The 19678-nt window shown below is 35.8% G+C and overlaps 1 protein-coding gene and 1 non-coding gene across 3 annotated transcripts; one reads left to right on the forward strand and one right to left on the reverse strand.

The window, feature by feature from the left end:
• Positions 1 to 4645: 4645 nt before the first annotated feature.
• Positions 4646 to 4751, forward strand: LOC120074829. The gene has a single exon (XR_005481108.1). It is a non-coding gene; the product is annotated as a small nucleolar RNA snoR126 (small nucleolar RNA).
• Positions 4752 to 11858: 7107 nt separating this feature from the next.
• LOC120074700 (growth-regulating factor 1-like) lies at positions 11859 to 15510 on the reverse strand. Of its 2 annotated transcripts, none has more exons than XM_039027916.1 (4): positions 14774 to 15510; positions 14127 to 14348; positions 13344 to 13704; positions 11859 to 12914 (listed from the first exon to the last, which is right to left on the reverse strand). In XM_039027916.1, exons 1-4 carry the CDS (start codon positions 15183 to 15185, stop codon positions 12221 to 12223), a joined length of 1689 nt encoding a protein of 562 aa, XP_038883844.1. In that variant the 5' UTR covers positions 15186 to 15510; the 3' UTR covers positions 11859 to 12220. The 2 variants fall into 2 exon arrangements, with proteins under 2 accessions (XP_038883844.1, XP_038883842.1); XM_039027914.1 differs by having other exon boundaries at positions 11859 to 12944; positions 14774 to 15505.
• Positions 15511 to 19678: the final 4168 nt, after the last annotated feature.

The following is a 19678-nucleotide window of genomic DNA, read 5'->3' on the forward strand; positions in this document are numbered from 1 at the left end:
CCTGGGTCAACTTTCTTTTCAGGGATATTTCTTTTGAATAAAACACTGCATTGTTGAGTTAACACCACAGTTCAGATTCATTGATCCTCCCTTTCTTTGATAGAATATCTTTTAAAAACTTAACATAACTAGGCATCTGCTCCAACACTTTTACTAGTGGAATATTTATATGCAGCTATTTGAGAACTTCTAGAAAATATTTGAATTAATTTTCATCATTCTTTTTCTACAAGCGTCAAGGGAAAGGCGTAGTTGGATGTGCATCAGTTATTCCCCCTGCGTTGGAGGTGTTCGCTGGAGAATGGTTTGTAAAGCTAGGTGCTCTCTCTACTCTAACTCTTTCATATGCGTTGGTTGTCTCAAATGGTTGCTCAAGTGTATTCATTATTGGATTAGGGCAGTCATCCTCTTTTTTTTTTCTTCTATTCTCGATTAGAGGTCTACCACTTCACGGTGTCACTGTTTGACACTACTCTTTGCCATTGTTGTGTTGTCTTGTGGCCTCAGTATTACTTGGCAGGATACCATGCGGCCGGTTCTTTAGCCCATTAGCAATCTGCCTACTTGCATCTCCAAGTTTCTAATCGACGACGCCTAACATTTCAATATTACATCATTCTGAACGGTGTATTCTTTCAACAAAGCTTCATGTAGAGATGAGAAACTCGACGCGTTGGTACCTTTGTTGTGAGATTGTTGAAGTGGTTCTTGATGTACGTGTTGGAATCCAGACGGGTGACCCTACTTGTGCTGTTGTGGCATACCAGACTAATCTTGGTTTTATTGATGACCTCCCCAAGAGAAGTTATGATGGTTTATCCATCCTGGTTTGTATGTGTTAGAGAATAGGTTATTCTTCACAAAGCAGACGGTTTTTGGATTTTATGGACAGACATCAAAGGAATTTGGCTTGCCGCAACTCACACAACTAATCATGAATTGTCCCAACGCATCGATATGATGAACATTCTTTATTTAAGTTATGTTGTTCATGGTTAAATTATTCAGCATGTTCGTCATGGCGGCCACTTGCCTTGCTAGATTAGTAACTACATCATTGTCTATCATTCCTGGCTTTCGACGTCTATCTTCCAATTGTAACTCATCTCCCCATTCCATGTTGTGTTTGGCTATGCGATCTAAAATTTCCTTGGCTTCATAACAAGACTTAATTATGATGCCTCCTGCGACGGCTAAGTCTACTACCAATTGGAAGGTTTATTTAGGCCAGTGTAGAATATCTCCATTTGAACCGTGAGAGATAACCCATGGTTTGGACAATTTTTGAATAACCATTTAAACCTCTCCCATGCATCACTTAAATTTTCAAAACCTCTCTATTCGGAGTTCATGATTTCTCTTTATCGCCTTGCATTGTCAGTTGGAGGGAAAAACTTTAGCATAAATTTTTCTACTGACTTTTCCCAAGTAGTCACCTCGCCAGGTTCAAAAAAGCTTAGCCATTGCTTCACATCATCCCTTAGAAAATAAGGAAACAAAAATAGTCTTATTACTTCAAATGTGATTCCAAGAATAAAAAATGAGTTACATGTCTCCAAGATGCGTTTTAAGTGTGTTTGATTTCATTTCAAATATTGTCCCATCAAGAGTTAAATATATAATCCATGTGGAAATTCATATAGATTAGGTCAAGCATATTCACACATTGACCATGTACTATTGTTCACCATCAGGATGGGATTATTGACAACAATTGCCAACTGTCTAGTTAAGTTTTGGTTGTTTTGATCATCAGCCATTCGTCTTTGCCTTTACCTTCATCTTCTATTAGCTCTAGTTCTTTGACAGAAGGTTCTTTCAATCTCTAGGTCGTATTTGAGCTCAAAAGTGTCTTATGTGCTTATAAAACGTTTACAAGCTCAAGCTCAACTTGTAATAATGACGATTGAGAGTCTTGCGAAAAGATTCAATAAACCAAATCAAGATTAGTTACATTGCCAAGATTTCCGGCAACGGTGCCAAAAACTTGTTGTGAGATGATTTCTATCTTGTTTATCTTGGGTTAATGAGTTAACTATGTGATAATATCCAATATTTCATACATAGATTCAACCCTAGTTGAGAAAAAGTTTCCTCAAGGTAGATACGAGTATAAATCTAATTCAAGTTCCTAGTAAGTCTAGGGTCAAATGCAGGGATCTAGTAAGCACTAATACAATATGGTTAAGTGGACCTTCTGCATTGATTCTTAAAATGTATATAAGCATTGAGTTTATACATAAAACTAAAAGCAACAGGTATGGAAAAAGAAACATAAACTAATGAAAATGATGTGTTAACGAGATGGATTATGCGGTGGAATGGGATGCATTGATTCCTTAGTTACAGACAACAAGCCTTTATGAAATCAATAGAATGAAATGGGGTTGAGAGGAGTATCTGCTAAACTCTAAGCGTACATGTGTGATGTGTTCAGGTTTTGTTCTTGACTTAAGCCTATCTTCAACATCTCTCGATGTGATTGCCACACTTGTCTTGTATCTAAGATGCATGTGTTGGATAAAATGAACAACATGAACAATATGATTAACTCTATCTCTAAAGCTACTCAACGCCCATACTCAATGTGTTCCACAGTTACAAACTTTCTTGAGCAGTTGACTATTTCTACTTAAATCAATTGATCATATGGATTCAAGCATAAAATTTTAAGTAAACATCAAGCAAGCTGAAATTCACACACATGTAACTTAATAGATTAACATTTAGCTCAACTCAACCCACATTGAATTTAGTTGTTCATGGTGAAGGAAATCAAGTGAGAAGTTGTAAAGATGGATGAAATCATTAATAATGATCAAGTATTTTTATAGAATCCCAATTTAATCAAGTTAAACAATGGAAGAAAATGTTTAGTAAGGGAGAAAGAAAAGTCAAGTCGTCGGGTTTAATGTCTTGCTCTCTTTGGTTTGTTTTGGTGCTTATTGTTGGTGACTAAGTGAGGACGTGCTGAAGGGTGTTTTTCTCGAGCTCTATTGTAATGACCCGAGTTCAGGAAGGGTACATAAATCAACCGGTATCACATCCAAATGAGAGGGATCCGAAGGACATGAAAGTATGGTTAAGAGAGGCTTAAAAGAATTGAAAGTTACTACCTATACCAACAAAGTGCACCTTCCTTTTCGATGGCTTAATCATAGGAACTCCAAGCATGCTTAGCTTGGAGAAATCCTATATTAGGTGACCTCTTAGAAATTTTCTTAGGATGCATGTGAGTGAGGACAAAGCATGCTGAAAAGACCCGTGTTGGTTTATGCGGACAACTTTCACTTCTAAAAAATATTCAAGGCAAAGGAGGATGACGTAGCCAGGTCGCAGGGGAATGTCAGGGCCATCGAGGGCCAAATTCGAATTCTTAATCTTGGTCCAAATCCTGGGCCCGAGGCGTTACATCTATCTCTGGCAAAACCTCTCTAATTAATAGTGTTGCTCTGATATGCTCAAGTGTTGCTTGTCACATCACCCATACTTTCAAGTTGTGATTTGACGTTAAATGCACGAGCGAAATATATTGCTTTGCGTCAGATGGGGTTCGACGCATACTTCCTGCATTGGCTTCTTTTAACACTTGGTAAATTTCCTTGATTCCAGCATTATAATGCATCAGTAATGTAGTTTTCATTTAAAAGAGTGTTTTTTTCTTTGTTGAATGCCTATATGCAATTTCATATATTTTTCAACTAAATTGAATGCATTTCTCATTATTTAACCTTAATTGTTCCAACTTCAAGAAAACAATAACTTGTATTTCTACAAGTTATCATGTATCATTTTATTAATGGGTGTGAGTAAGATCATGAAACATCACCATCTAACGGTAGAGATGTGTTTGAACTAACAATCATGTCCTTTGTCCTTTTATAACTATTCAAGTCCAAGCGATTACACGACAAAGTGATTTATTCTTTTGTGTACAAATGTGACCTAGACCCATGATCTAACCATTAAAAATATGTTAACCATGTCATTTGCCCTTTAAAATCTTAGAAATTTATTATTGGTTTTTTTTTTTTTGTAAAGAAAATTTTAGAAATTTTCCTTTATAGTCAAATAGTTATAACTATTTGGGTCAAACGATGTAATAAACTATTTGTATTAGTTGGTTACATTTGCACTCATCTTCCTAGATCTCCTTTAATTACATAGTAAAAGAAATAAAAATCCTAATTAGATAATTGAATGAGGTGCAGTTTGAGATGCATCTAGATATTTTTCATAGAATAATTTACTAATAAGAATTTTGTTAGAACATTTATTTCTATGTATTAAAATATATAAAGCTATAACTTTCATATATATACACTATAAACTAGGCTCTACAAATAGACATAAGGTCCATTGGGGAAGTGTGAGGCCCATTGTAGTTGGACATTTAGTAAGAAATTGGGCTTTGCGGCCCACTTTGTTAGATCCCAATTATATATTCTTCGCTTTGAATTTAGGGTTTTGCAGAAGCGGAATGCACTGCACTCTCATCTCTCTTCATTTTCCGTTGATTTTGGTATCTTCTTAATCTTAATTTTGTTTTGGCTTTGCTTGATGTGCTTCAAAAATCTTTACATTCTCCATGATTAGTTTGAAGAATTTGGGGATGGAAACTGGAAAAGATATTGGTGTGGAAATGAGGCAATGATGACTAATTACATTTCTCGAATCTGAAACTGTGTTAATTCACAGACGGACCGAAGCTTCTTTGATTTGATGACTGCGTTTGTGCGTGTCTGAGCCTTCTTCCACTTTCTTTTTTTTTTTCCTTCTTCTTCTTCCCCTTCTGCCTCAATCTCGAATCCTGTTTTCCACACACATCTTTCTGTTTACTAATTAGGGTTACTCTTTTCTTTTATTTTCGACATTCATCTGCTTATAATTTCCCCATTATCACAGAATATTTTGAACATACTTTTCTCTTCAAACGATCGCCTTGTTTGATTGATCCAATTCTTAATTTGAATGAATGATAAATCATTAATTTCACTAAGGTTAAACTAAACTTTTAGTTTTTAAATTTAATTTTTTTTTTAGTTTTTAGTAAGTTGTTGAATTCTCAATCTTGTATTTAATAAGGATTTCGATTTTCAATTTTATAACTTATGGGTTTACTGGTCCAAAATTAAGTTATATTCCTTAGACTCTGGATTTGTGCTTCAAGTTTTTATTTAATAGATATGAGATTGGATATTTATACCAAAAAAAGTTTAGATTTGTACTAACCACCCACCAAACACTTTCAACTACACAAAATTGAAATTTGAAAAATTAAAAGTGAAATTCAATAGATTCATGAATTTTCTTTTAAAAAAATATCAATACTTATTGATACATAATTAAAAAATTTTAAATTATGAATTTAAAATTGAAACTTTCTTGTTTAAAAAAGTTTGAAACTTTCAAATCTTATTAAATACCTACACTAAGATAGAAATGGAAGACGAAGAGACTTGCAGTAGAAGGGAGCCACCTTTGTATAAATCCCTAAAATCGGGATTTTGAAGAATAAATGAATATGAGAAAATGATATAATTATAATATAGGTATTGCACCTTTGCCTTGCTGACTGTGTTGTTGAGTGGTTCTACCTTTGGTGACTTGTTGTCTATGTTGGCTTCCTTAACATCCCATCAAACGAGAGGGTAGTGCAACTACTCTGAGTTTGGATTGAAGGGCGAAGAATTGAGAGTGCGTTAATGTCTTGGTTAGGCAGTCAGCTACTTGGTCGGAAGACAGTACATATTGAACATCAAGCTAGCCTCATAGAACTTGATCACGAACAAAATGAATGTCGATTTCGATGTGTTTGGTTCTGGCATGGAATACTGAATTCACAGCTTGTGCACCCACGTTGAGGTTGTCACACCATAGGATTGAAGTTGTTGGATCCATATGATTTCCGCAGAGGCATGAGCTAAAGCTCGGTATTCAGACTCCGTGCTTGATCGAGCTACGACGGATCGTTTTTTTGAAGACCATGAAATGAGGTTTCCTCCAAGGAAGATACAGTATGCGGCAATGGACTTCTGGTCGTCTACATTAGCTGCCTAATCTGCATCGGAGAAGGCAGAAATGGACAAATTTGTTCCCTGGTGAAGGTAGATGCCAAAGTGTCTGGTGCCACTTATGTATCTGAGTATTCTCTTTACCACCTGCCAGTGGATGTCCGTCGGTTGCTTTAAGTATTGACTTAGGTGATTAACAACGTATGTAATGTCTGGTCTTGTTATAGTTAAGTATTGTAAGGCGCCATTGTGCTTCGATAGATATAGGGATTTTCAAGGGGCGTGCCGTTTGTGATGGATTGCTATTTGTTCAGCACACTTGGAGATGGTGTTGGGTTCAAGTCACCAAGATCAAGTTTGTTGAGTAGGTCCTCAACATATTTTTCTTGACTGAGTATGACCCTATTGGCCACGTTGTGAAGTTGTACTCCAAGGAAGTAGCCGAGGTTGCCGAGATCTTTCAGCGCAAATTTGGAGTCCAAGGCAGTGATGATTTTGTTGATTAGCAGCTGATCAGTGCCTGTAACAATAACATTGTCAACATAGACTAATAATAGAAACAATGTAGATTCATTTCGATATGTAAACAAAGATGTATCTGATTTGGCATTCTGAAATCTCCAGCTGCACAATACTGTTTTTAGTGTGTTATTCCAGGCCCTTAGTGCCTGTTTAAGACCATATATGGACTTGTGTAAGCGGCATAAATGATTTGGGAGTTGGGGATTAACAAAGCCTTATAATTGGCACATATATACTTCTTCATCTAGGACTCCATTGAGAAATGCATTGTTGAAGTCTAGTTGTCTTAGCTGCCACCCTCTTTATACAGCTAGACTGATGATGATCCGAATTGTTGATGCCTTCACTACTGGACTGAATGTCTCGAAGAAGTCAATGCCAGGATTTTGATGAAATCCTTTAGCTATGAGTCATGCCTTGTAGCGTAGAATAGAGCCATTTAAACTTCTTTTGATTTTGAATATCCACTTGTTTCCCACAACATTCATCGAAGGTGATGGAGGAAATAGTGTCCAGGTCTTGTTTATCATCAGTGCTGTGAATTCTTCACTCATAGCTTTGTTCCATTGAGTGGTCTTCAATGCATCAGTGACTCTTGTAGGTTCAGTCAAGGACCAGTCCTTTTTAGTGTGGGACGCCAAGATTTTGGGTTTAAATATTCCTACCTTTGCACGGGTAATCATTAGGTGAGTTGGAAGTGGTAGTGAAGGTTTTGTGACTGGGTTGGATGTTTCTATGATGGGAGGGAAGGAGGGGAGGTATACTCGGTTGTTTGTCAGAATGAGAGGGAGTTATTTGCGGATACACGGTAGATGTGGATTGTGGACACTAGACATGGTGTTTGGTAGGGTGGATGTTAGCTGGTGCAGAGTAGGATGGTGAAGGATCGACAGAGTGGCCTGCAGGCACTGGTGATGCTAAGATGAGGGGGGGGGGGGGGGTGTGAGAGTGGGTGTGTGGGAGATTGAGTCACTGTATGGGGTGACTAAGCTGATAGAAAGCCAGTGGATAGGGCATGCTGCTGTTTCTTGCTTATCTGCCCTGCCATCTAAGAAAGACACTTGAAAGGGAAAATCAGTTTCATAAAAAATTACATGTCAAGATATAAAGACCCTACCATTGGAGCTGAGGAATTTATACCCTTTGTGATTCACACCAGGTCCTAGATAGGTGCATTTCTCTGTGCGATAGTTCAGCTTATGTGAGTTGTATGGTCTCAAGCATGAAAAGCAAGCACACCCAAAGATTCGAAGATTTTCAAACTTGAGTCTCTTGTTAAACATTACCTCCATAGGTGACTTCCCTTTTAGGAAAAGGGTGGGAAGGCCATTGATTAGGAGTGTCGAGTATGAGAATGCATCCCACCAGTGATGTAGAGGAAGATGTGCTTGGGCAAGTAAGGTTAGTCCGGTATCCACGATATTTCTATGTTTTCACTCAGCTCTTCCATTTTGTGCTGAGGTATATGGGCAGGAGTATCTAGAGGAGATGCCAAGCTGATGGTAAGCCTTATGTATTTTTACAAACTTTCCTCCATTATCCGACTGTAGAGACTTGATTATGGTATTGAATTGAGTGTGAATTATGTTGAGGAAGTGCTGAAAAGCTGCGAGTGTGTCACTTTTTAGTCTTGAGGATAGATCCATGTATACCTACTATGGTCATCTACAAATATAACATAGTATTTGTATCCATCCGTCGACAATAGAGGTGCTGGAACCCAAAGATCAGTGTGTATGAGTTCAAACATTGTTGATGTCCTTGAGTTAGAGTTAGGGAATGCTAAGGAATGTGATTTGTCATAGCTACAAGATTCACAAAATTTGAGATCTTCATTAGATAATATAGGAAGATTACAATTCTTGATGATAAACTCTAATGTTCTTGGTGATGGATGACCAAGACGTCTATGTCATGTATTCTTAGACACCCTATGTTTAGAGGATAAGGTAAGGGCAGACAGATTGTTATTTTTGTGCATTGACTGCAATGGGGCTCTGTTCTCTACGGTCTTTGAGCTAACCTCTGCATCTTCTAACTGGTATAGTCCGTCTTTAAGTATTCCCTTCAGTATGGTTTGTCCCATACCCTTGTCCTTAACAAGACAATAGTTTGTGTGAAATTCAATGAACACATTATTGTCCTTTATTAACTTAGATATGCTGACCAGGTTTTTTGCTATGGCAGGCACACACAACATGTCATTCAATTTCATATTGCATGCATCACTAGACAGATAAGCATTCCCAACATGAGATATCTCTAAAGTATTACCATTAGCCACAGTGACTAATTTAGTACCTGCATATTCAGTCGGGTTGCCAAGATTGTTGATGTCAGAGGTGACATGATTGGAGACTCCACTGTCAGAATACCAATTTGCATCAGCCATGGTTTCGTGACTTGTCAGAAAAGGATTATTGCCATGGGCAATGGCTAGAGCAGTCGGATGTGGGGGCACACTCTTAATCTGATTGTTGGTGAAGGGTGATCCCTTATTTTGGGGATGATTTGGGACAAACTCTCGATTATATCTGTTGAAGCATAAATAAGCTATATGTCCAATCTTTCCACAAACTTGGCAAATCGGTTTTTTGTTCCTTCCCCTGCCACGGCCCCTACCATGGCCTCCTCCTCGTTGTCCTCCATCAGCTGATTGACTGTTGTTGTTGCTGGTAGATTTGGTGTTGTTGTTTTGGTTGACGTTCCTTGTATTAGCCATGTTTACTAATGCATTGCCGACTTGTTTAAAACCTATTGTGGTCTTCTGATTTGTTTGATGTTCAAGCCTTTTTTCATACAGAAGAAGCTCTGATTGCATATCCAACCATGATATTTCGGCTTTCCCTTGGATTGTGGCCACGATAGCATTGTATTCTTCATCAAGTCCCAGCAGTACCTGCGAAATAAGAGCTCTCGGAGGTACTAGACTACCAGCCTGCTCGAGATTATTAGCATTTACTTTCATAGTTCGTAGGTATTCTTCCATTTTCAAGTTACCTTTTCTATTTGTTTGAAACACATATCTCAGATAATCTTTTCAGCTCTAAACTGAACTCCAAATAGTTGTTGAATGCTTGTCCACAGGTCCCTTGCACATTCGCATCCCATTACTTGAATGGCTACCTCAAGAGTCATCGAATTGTATAGCCAGTCAAGGAGGAGTTGATCTACAGCCATCCACGCTTCATATTGAGGGTTTACCTCAGGTGTGATTAACGAGCTAGAAGCTCTGCTGCCGAGACTCCCTTCTGAGTTGAATGGTCCAGCTCTTGCTCCAGTCGATCCACTTTCACCAACTGCAAATTAAAAAAACATAAAGGGACATACCTTTTGTCTAGTTAAATGTCCTTCGAGTCTTTAGCTCTGAAGGATTGGAAGCGCTTGATTTTTCCAGAGGAGGAAGTTACTGCGATCGAGTTTTATGAAGGTTATTTGATTGAGAAGTTGATTCAGGGGGTGGACTGCTGAAATTAGCTGTGCCGAAGTTCGAACCTAGGTTACTTTGATTGACGTTGATCATTATGAAGCTCTGATACCAAGATAGAAATGGAAGACGAAGAGACTTACAGCAGACGAGAAAGGAAAATGAAGAGACCCTCGGCAAATTGCTTTTGTATTTCCTTGTCTATTCACTGTACAGGGGAGCCACCCTTTATACAAAGGAAATCCCTAGAATCGGGAAGAATAAATGAATATGAGAAAATGATATAATTATAATACAAGTGTTGCACTTTGATTGGTTCGTTTGTAACCAATTATATTCCTTCTCTGTTATCTGGTAATTTTGTAATTGTGAGAGCTTTGCCTTGCTGACTGTTTTGCTGAGTGGTTCTACTCTTAGTGACTTCTGTCCATGTTGGCTTCCTTAACACACTAAGTTTGAAAATTTATTACTAGACGTATAATTTGGGATAGATGACTACATGTCTATCATTATATCATCATCATTAAGGACATTAACATTTTGCTATATTCATTTGGCGATAGTATTTATAAACTTAATATTTAAAAACTAAACAGAATCAAAATAGGACTTTAAGTCTTAATTTATGGAAGAAATTATTAATTTAATTAAAATATATATAAATCATGGCACCTGCTATAGTTCTTAATCTTTTTTCATTTATATTTGAAATTCAGGTTATTTATCTTGATTGATTCTCACTCATTTTTATTCAAAACTGCAATTATTATATTTTATAGAATGCATAAGTTCCATTAAGAAGAAGCCAAAACAAAGGGACACAACAGTGGGGCAGGATTCCCCATCCTGGTCAAAAGTTTAACTTAAGCCTTATGCATTCACCTTCAAAATAAGCATATCTAACTAATTCATAAGGAAAATTAATAAAATAATAATAATAATTCATAAAGCATTGAAAACTGTAGAATTACTTATTTAAAAACATTTGACTTATTGTCAAAAAAAAGAAAAAAAGAAAAAAAAAAGAAAAGAAAAGAACATAACTTGTATTGTTGGATTTTATTTTTCTATTGCCTGCTTCCTATTCTCTACATCCATTATTTGATTTTCATTTATAATGAAATAGTAACTAGATTTAAATTATTATTTAAAAAAAAAAAAAAAAAAAAAAAAAAAAAAAAATAGAAGAAAGAAAGAAAGAAGGAAAACATTACTCTATGTACATGTAGATATATGATTGATTTGGAAGAAGAAAAAAAGGAAAGAGGACAAGAGAAAGAGGTAAAAGGTATGGGCCAAATAATAAGGGAAAGTGTTTGAAGGGGGCCCAGGTTGGTGAAGTATGGCCCATTTGGATGAAATCTGCCTGGTTGACAGCCCACAGAAGTGTCTCCTGTCTGCCAAACTCAGAACTCCTTGCCTTCTCCCCATTTTTCTTCTTCCTTTTCAATACTCATTCATCATAACATAAAAGACCATGCAAATCCAAATGCTAATTCCAACTAAAACATTCTTACATTTTCTCTTTTCTCTGCAACCACCACAGACTCTGCCATGCCCCAATCTAAAGCCACTCCACTTTCCCTTCATCATCTCTCAACTAAATTACTTAGGATTTCCTATGGGGGACTGACATTGCATTGAGCTTCAAACATACAGAATCTGATTTTTTTTTAATGAATATTTGTCCATGTGAAGATTGCAACTTACAGGTAATAGTTCCTTGGACTGTTTATCAACTCTCTCAACATTCCCTGATGCTTCCATTTTACCAAACCAGAAGAATGATGCTGGATGAGACTGGGATTGGGAGGAAATGCTGAAAAGCATCAACGATTTTCATTCAAATTCACAAAACTGTAGATTACCAACAAACCCACATGAAGGGGAGAAAAAACAGTGAATGCCCTATTTGAATTAGAATTAAGCATAAGTCAATACTTTAGAAAATGAAACAAACAAACAAATAAGTTGGAAAAAAAGGGGGAAAAAATAAAAAGAAGATTACACTGAGCTGGAAAATGGAACAAATTAAAAAGAAAAAAAGGTCCCAACTTCTGAATCAATCACATATTCTACCAGACAACCATTTTTCTCCATCTTTTTCTGTTCACCGTTTTTTTTTTGGCATTCCTTCTTTATGAATATTAATAAAAGCTCCTGACTACAGAAAAGGAAGAAAGGAGCTTCAGCCAGCAGCAACATTGGCTTTCTTTCTTCTCAGCCACCCCACCCCACCCCCCTTGAACTGCTTTTCTCAACTGCTGTTCGAAAGGGAGCAAAATGTTGCCTTTTGCAACACACCAGTAGGTGACGATCCAAGCTGACCGCCATCCCATCCTTCGGCCAAGAGGTTCAGTGATGGTGGCACTTTGCTTGCCTTCACACAGCTGCTGGCGTTTGTTAATGCCTCTCCCAAAGGACCTCCCATTGAACTTCCCCACGACATTGCTAGCTGGTTGCTTTGCTTTTGAACTAGCTCATCATCATTCCTGCTTACCCCTAAATTCATCTGGATTGGCTCAAGCTCCCTAGACAGCCTGAGAGGGGATTGAGCTAGCTTCTCATGCGTTGGAGAGGACGATGATGAGGAGAAATCAGACATGGGTATCGACATGGAGAGCTGTGTCCAATCTGATTTGAATTCTTCAGGCCAGGTCATGACCGAACGACTCGACTGGTCCTTGGGCCAGTCTTCAAAGAACTGTCTAAGTGGATGTTGGTCTTGGTCTTGGGTTTCCTGGTCATTGAATATTAGGAAGGAGTCATAGTTCTTGGGATTGGGATAAGATCCCCTCTGTGAAGGATTTAGGAGGGAATCAGTGGAAACAAGTCCAAATTCAGATTGTGTGGATTCTCCTAATGAAATCTCTTGTTTTTGAGATTTGTCATTAGATGACATGAGATTGACAGTGGAAGACATCATTGAGAGGCCCCCAGACTCTTGGATTCTGCCACACACAGTCTCTTTGTTTAGCAACCTAAAGCAAATGTGCAGAAAAAAAAGGTAAATTGAAAGTTACCCTAAAAGGAAAAAAAAAGTATACATTAACTGAGTTGATGATAGCCAGAGGCCCATTAAAATGGGGATGCCATTAATCAAGATGCCTTTAACCCAACTATTGTATTCAAAGTAATTGAAAATGATAGCAATATTATGATATCTTCCTGGAAAAGGAATCCTAAGTCTCAACTAAGTTGAGAAGTCACTTTCACAAAGCAAAGATGAAATCATGGGGTCTACCATCAACCTTAAAGTGGAGGAGTTAAGAGTTTGAATTCTGGTCTATGTTATTCATGTTGGTGAATGTAAGTTTGTTCTAATCAAGATCATGATATAGATATGAGGCTTCTTGTTGTGTGGAGTGAAGAAATGTCACCTATTGACAGGGGCATCGGCACCAGGATCGGAAGCAGCAACAGGATGCAAACTCTTGAGCTGGTGTTGAATGATAGGGAGGTTGTTGGATGCACCGCCGCTGGGCATCACCGTCGATGACAACGACGTAGACATCGTTGCCACCATGGCTGTTGGATTAGTGGTCCCAGGGGCGGAATGGCCAGTCTGGCCTTCCACAGGCTTTCTTGAACGATGGCGGCCCCTATTTATGTGCCTTTCACAATACTTTTGATCGGCAACGGCATCTCTAGAGCACCGCCATTTCTTTCCATCGGTTCGACGACATCTTCCTGGTTCAGGATCAGTGTTGCCGGAGAAACCCAAATGGAAAGAACCCCACCCTACAGTACATTGATGAAGAAAGACACGAGAATTGGAGAATGAGAGAGAGAGATAAAGAAAGACAAAAGACAACTCGGACAAAGGGAAAAGCATTAAGCATACATATTCTTCTCCAAAACCAGCATATATTCTTGCAATAATACTAGATAACATGTGATGATGGATAAAAACACAATAGAACTTCCAGATTTTTTCATATCATGGAATATTTAATCAATTCCAATACGCATTACTTCTTGAAAATGGCTAGAAAGAATACAGATCTTCCTCCCAACTTTGAAAATGCAGGCATATGCATATGAACACACCTTCCCCAACCCCATAAGCAATAAGAAAGATAAAGACAAAGACAAATTAGAGCAGAGTTCTGAAAAGCAACATTGTAATTGATTTACATGTTAAATAGAAAGAACAAACTTACTTGTGTTTGGAGGCAAGGATCCAGCAGAAGAGCAAGTCAAGCCATAGGGATAGAGGGATTTCTTGAGTGGAATGAGCAAATTAGATGGTACAGGCACATTTGAAGAGAGGTATTTGTAGATCAATGCCTGATGTTCAAGCTCAATCCATTGAGATTGTGTAAATGGTCCTCTAATCCCAGCTACAGGCCCATGCATGCTACTATAGCTTCCAGAAACACATCCTGCACACCAACAAAACCTTCAACTCATTGCTGATGTTTCTATTAAAAATAATGAAGGTTTTGGTAAATATTGTGGACCCTCTTCAGATTCTTCAACAGTTTTAAAGCGATTATTTTCCTTCTGGTTTCTAGTCTAGGAACTGAAAATCACCACCAAAACCAAACCGATCCCAGAAATTAATCATGGAAGCTAGAGTTTTCCTCGACAAGTCTCAAAAAATGACATTTGGGAACAAAGCTAAATAAACAAACCCCACCCTTTCTCACAAAGATGCAACTCAGCCATTCCCACAGATTGAAGCACATCTCATGATGTAAATTTATCAATAAAAGACAATGGCAATCCACTGAACCAAACCTCAAGAAGTAGGTAATAAAAGAACAGACAAGTCAATGAAACTCACAGAAACAGAGCTATCATTTACCTGTACTTCTAGAGTAAACTGAAGATTTGTGTTGATTGTAAGGGAAAATGGAGTTTTGGGTATTCCTTGCAATCAGCTCAGAGTCTTTAGTTTGCAAGTTAGTCTCAGATTTGACTGAAGAGAAGCTAAGCATGTGCTCCTTTTGGCGCCCATCACTAGAAAGCAAAGTATTAGATCTCAGCAAAGGGAAGCCTTGATGAAGCGGCATTGTCTTAGAAGAAGCAGAGACATTTTCAGTTTTGGGAATCTTGGAGTTCCTCCAGTCATCATCATCAACAAACCCAGATCTATCCTGCTTAGAAAAAGCAGATCCAAGAGATTTGAGCTTAGTTTCAGGGTCTGATACAGGGTGAGGAGAAGGGGCATCACTTGAATCCACAAAACTATCCAACCCCACTACCCCAAAGTCCATTCTGGATAAGAACACCAATCTACAAAATCTCTTGTAAGCATTAGTAGTTCATTAAAGAAAATAGGCAAAAGGAGAAGGAAATGGGAGAAGAAGGTCGAAGAAGATGGAAAAGAAGGAGACAGAGGCGCATCTTGGGTTTGGGTTGGGTTTTGTGTACCGTGGGGAAGGAACTAATTTTTAAAGGGTTGATCTTTAGAGAAAGGGAAAAATTAAAAATAATTGGAGAGAGAGAGAGAGAGAGAGATCGATAGAGTTGAAAGTTTGGGAACAGACAAAGCTAGGAGTACCAAACCAAACACACTCGAGCTTCGCATACACCCTACCACCACTCACCACAAATTTAATTTATCACTCTTCTTCAAAACAAAATTTTCTTTTAAAATTATCACAATCATAAAAATCCCTCGACCACCCACATGAAAAAGAGAGAATAAAAAGAAAAGAAAAAGGGGGGAAATCAAATAAAAACAAATAAAATTCATCCCTGCATTGTTGTTGGCAAAATTTCCTTAAAAAAGGAAGCATTATAGTGGGTGGTTAGTGATTTAACTCAAGAAAGATTCAACCAATACAAAAAAGAAGATTCAGTAGTTGAAGAAAAGGATCATGAACATCATCAATGTGGTCAAAGTTTAGAGTTGTAAAGAATAATCAATTAACACTTTGACACTAAAAGTAGGTGGTTTTATTATTAAGAGAGTTAAATGAATGGAAAACCCAAATTCCTGCAAAAGAAAAACATCATCTTTTTTGAAGAAAAAAATTGAAAGTGGTTAAGTTTGGGTTGCAAAGCTAAGGTTTGACGATGGGTCTTATCTGTCACTATTTGGGGCACAGCCGAGTGGCGTGTGGTTGCATGAACTAATATATACAAGATTGATGCCATAGCCACGTGACCCCACCAACACCCCTCGTTTTGAGCCCCTCTCTCCTCTTTCAGATATTCCTCCAAACCCCCCCTTCTGCTTCCCTTGACACCCTCTTTCTCCCCAGCCACTTCCTTTCACTCCATTTCCTCCTTTTCAATTTTTTTTTACAATTTAAGACATCTCCCAATCTTTAATGTTTTTCCTTTAAACTTATCTTATCACTCTTCTATATTATTGTTATGTCCAATTTAAGTCTAATATTTTCCGACAACACATCAATTACTATCTCTTATATCATAATAGTTAAAGGAAGACATCAATTATTATCTCTTATATCATAATAATTAAAGGAGAATTTGGAGCAAAAACATGGAATAGATAAGGTATAAAATAATATTTTTTACGGTGTGACCCACGAACTCCTGAATGAACTCAACTTTGACTCTCCAACTCCTTGGGTCAAAACACCTTTAATATTTCGTTGAGAACTATTTTTTTTTTTATTTTGAAATTTAAGTATATTTTTTTTTCAACTTAGTATAATTATTTAGATTTTTCTCAAGTACAAGAGTTCAATTTTTAGTCAAATTCTAATATAAAAATACATTTTTAAAGATTACTTTTTTTTTCAAAATTTGACTTGATTTTTTTTAGAAAAATATTGATAAATTGTATTAAAAAAAATAAGAAAGGTAGGTGAAATGAAGGTTTATAAACTTAATTTTAAAGAATAAAAAGTAAATGATTATCAAATATCAAATAATATTCTTTTCATGTTGGAAGATTTGATAATGGTTGTCGATATAATATTAAATATTTTCAAATTTGATGGGAGTTTGAAATTTTATAAGAGGAACTTAGAGTTTCCAAAAATAAATATCTTTCGCTCTTGCAATATGAGGGAAATGATGGTGCTTTTGAAAGAAAGAAAGAATTCCCTTCACGTGAATGAAAGTATAAATGGAAAAAAAATTTCTTTTATTCTTTTATTTTTTGTGAATGTGTGGATATAACTTATAAGTTTCGTCGAGATATTTTAGCTTTATCTATCATAAATATAATTTTTTTTTTCTTTGCAAATTCTGATTGAAACTTGTTATAGATGACCTAACACGTTACTGTTAACTAACAATGGACGTGTGTAATAAATATCAAGAATTATGATGGATTGAAGAAATATTGAGAGCACATATAATCATCGATATCGGTACAACCCCCAGCAACACCTTTTTGTAGTAGTCATTGGTTTTTATTACGAAAATAGAAATTTAAAAATAAAAAATTAAAAAAAATATATTGTATTTCATGCTTTCGGATATATGTTTAGGTAAACAATTTTTTAAGAACACATTTGATTGTATATTTATAAACCATAAAACTAGTTAGTAATGATTTACCTATAAAATATTAGGTTGAATATAAACCACTAATCATTAATCTACTAACATGTTTTATGTTGAAAATTGTTCATAACTATTATTTTGTAGTGTCACATCGACTTATACTACATTATTTTTAGAAGAGTAATTATTAGTGGTAGCTAACTTATATGCTTCCCACTTCTTTACCATACAAAAAGGAAAGTAGAAAAAAAAATAATTTTTTTAAAAAAGAAAACTGCCATGTGCCAATATTTTATTCGACTATACTTAGAATGCATAAAGATAAGTGCATCCAAAGGAGCATCCAAGTTTTTCTCTTGTTAGAAATATTATATTGCCAATATTTGTTTAAATCTGGTAGATGTTTCTCAGGTTGTTTCTGTGTCAAGTATATCAAACAAAGGTTTGTTCTGAAATCTTGATCCTATGAATTTTTTTTCCTTATGTGAAAAATTCTTTTGCATTCATTCTTGTAGATTTCTTATCTTCCCTATATGCCACTGTTGCGGAATCTAGAGTTCCTCATTTATTTTTTCGTTGTGCATATTTAAAGGAATGGTTATCTGGGTTTAAGTTGGTCATTTTCATGAAAATTACAAATGTCATTGTCTTGTGAGAACATCTTCACAAGTATGTCAATCTTTGAAGAAGCAAAAGTCATGTAGCTGTAGTTTGGAGATTCACTTGAATGGTATTGTCCTATTCGTCAACATTTTGAGAAGAGTTTCTCGAGCTTAGGAGAAATGTAAGCTATTCAAGTGAAGTAGTCTTCATTTGAGTGGGAAAGATAAAGTTTAAGTGAGAGGGACTCTCACGGTTTAAGGGAAACTTAAATCTTGTGAGAGGGAATCTCAAACTTAGGAAAAACCTAAGTAGTCCTTCACTAATATTCGCACTCAGGGTATCTAAGTAGTCCTTCTCTAAGTAGTCCTTCACTAATATTCGCACTCAGGGTAGTTTAAGTTATTGTGAGAGGGAGTCTCACATCTGGGGAGCCTAGTTGATTGATTGAGTGATTAAGCTCTATGGATGTTACTGTAGTCGTGCTATTGTTACATATGTAGTCGTGTTATTGTTACATATAAGTACTACGCTGTAATTCTTTATAATTTATATTAGTGAAATTATCTTTTTTGGGCACACTGTCCCTTAGATGTATGTAGTATTTTACCAAACTTTGATATTTCTTTTATTTGTCTGTTTGTTATTATTTATTGTTCTGAAGAATATTGTAACATTATTCTTAACAACATTAGACGTGCAGTTCGTACCTATAATTATTTCAATTATATAATACATATTTTAATTTAACAAAAATGAATGTAAATTTTGTAACATGAAATACTACATGTATTAACATTTTTATCTTTTTTTAATATAATCCTATATTTTAAAATTCTGTATTCATAATCTGGATACAAAACATAAAATTGTTGTTTTCATTTGCATTATTTGGATCAAAACATCTTAAAACAATTTTTAGAAACATATTTCAATTTGTCTACCAAACTGCCCTAATGCATCATTTGATGATGATCTTGTTTTGAAATTTATGCTTGTTTACTCACTATATCTTTATTATGATCCTCATTTCTTAAATAAAAGTTTGAATTCGTAGTCAAATTTAGAAAACAAAAATATTTTTTTAGAAATTAAAAAAAAAATAATTTTTAAAAACATATTTTGTTATTGAAATTCGACTACAAATTCAAATATTGTTTTAATCAACATTATTTGTAAACAAAATTCTAGAAAATAAAACCCATTGAGCAACATAGCAACTTTTTATTTTTCTTTATTTTTCTTTTTATTACTATTATTTTTTCCTTTGTAAAGCACAACAATTAAACTTGTTTGCCTAACTAACTATATTGAGTGTCTGAGTTGAGTTGTTCTTCTGCTTGAAAACTTTCATCATATTTGTTGTTGGCAAAAATGGAAACATTTTTAAAATCAATGTATGTAGTTAATTAACTAAATCACTAAATGAAAATAACAATAGGAGAATTTTCAAAAATAAAAAAATAAAATAAATTATTTACACAAAATAGTAAAATTGTAATCTTATCTAATAGAGGTTGATAGGAGTTTATCAGTTAAATAATTTGACATTTTTTTTATCTTTAAAAATTTTCCTAACAATATTATATTATCATAATATATGTAATAATGAAAATGCTTCTAAAAACAATGCTTAAACAAATATATGGATGAATAAGGGGTTTCTTTTCACTCAGAATCC

Source organism: Benincasa hispida, chromosome 3, assembly GCF_009727055.1.
Source record: "Benincasa hispida cultivar B227 chromosome 3, ASM972705v1, whole genome shotgun sequence".
NCBI classification, from domain to species: domain Eukaryota; kingdom Viridiplantae; phylum Streptophyta; class Magnoliopsida; order Cucurbitales; family Cucurbitaceae; genus Benincasa; species Benincasa hispida.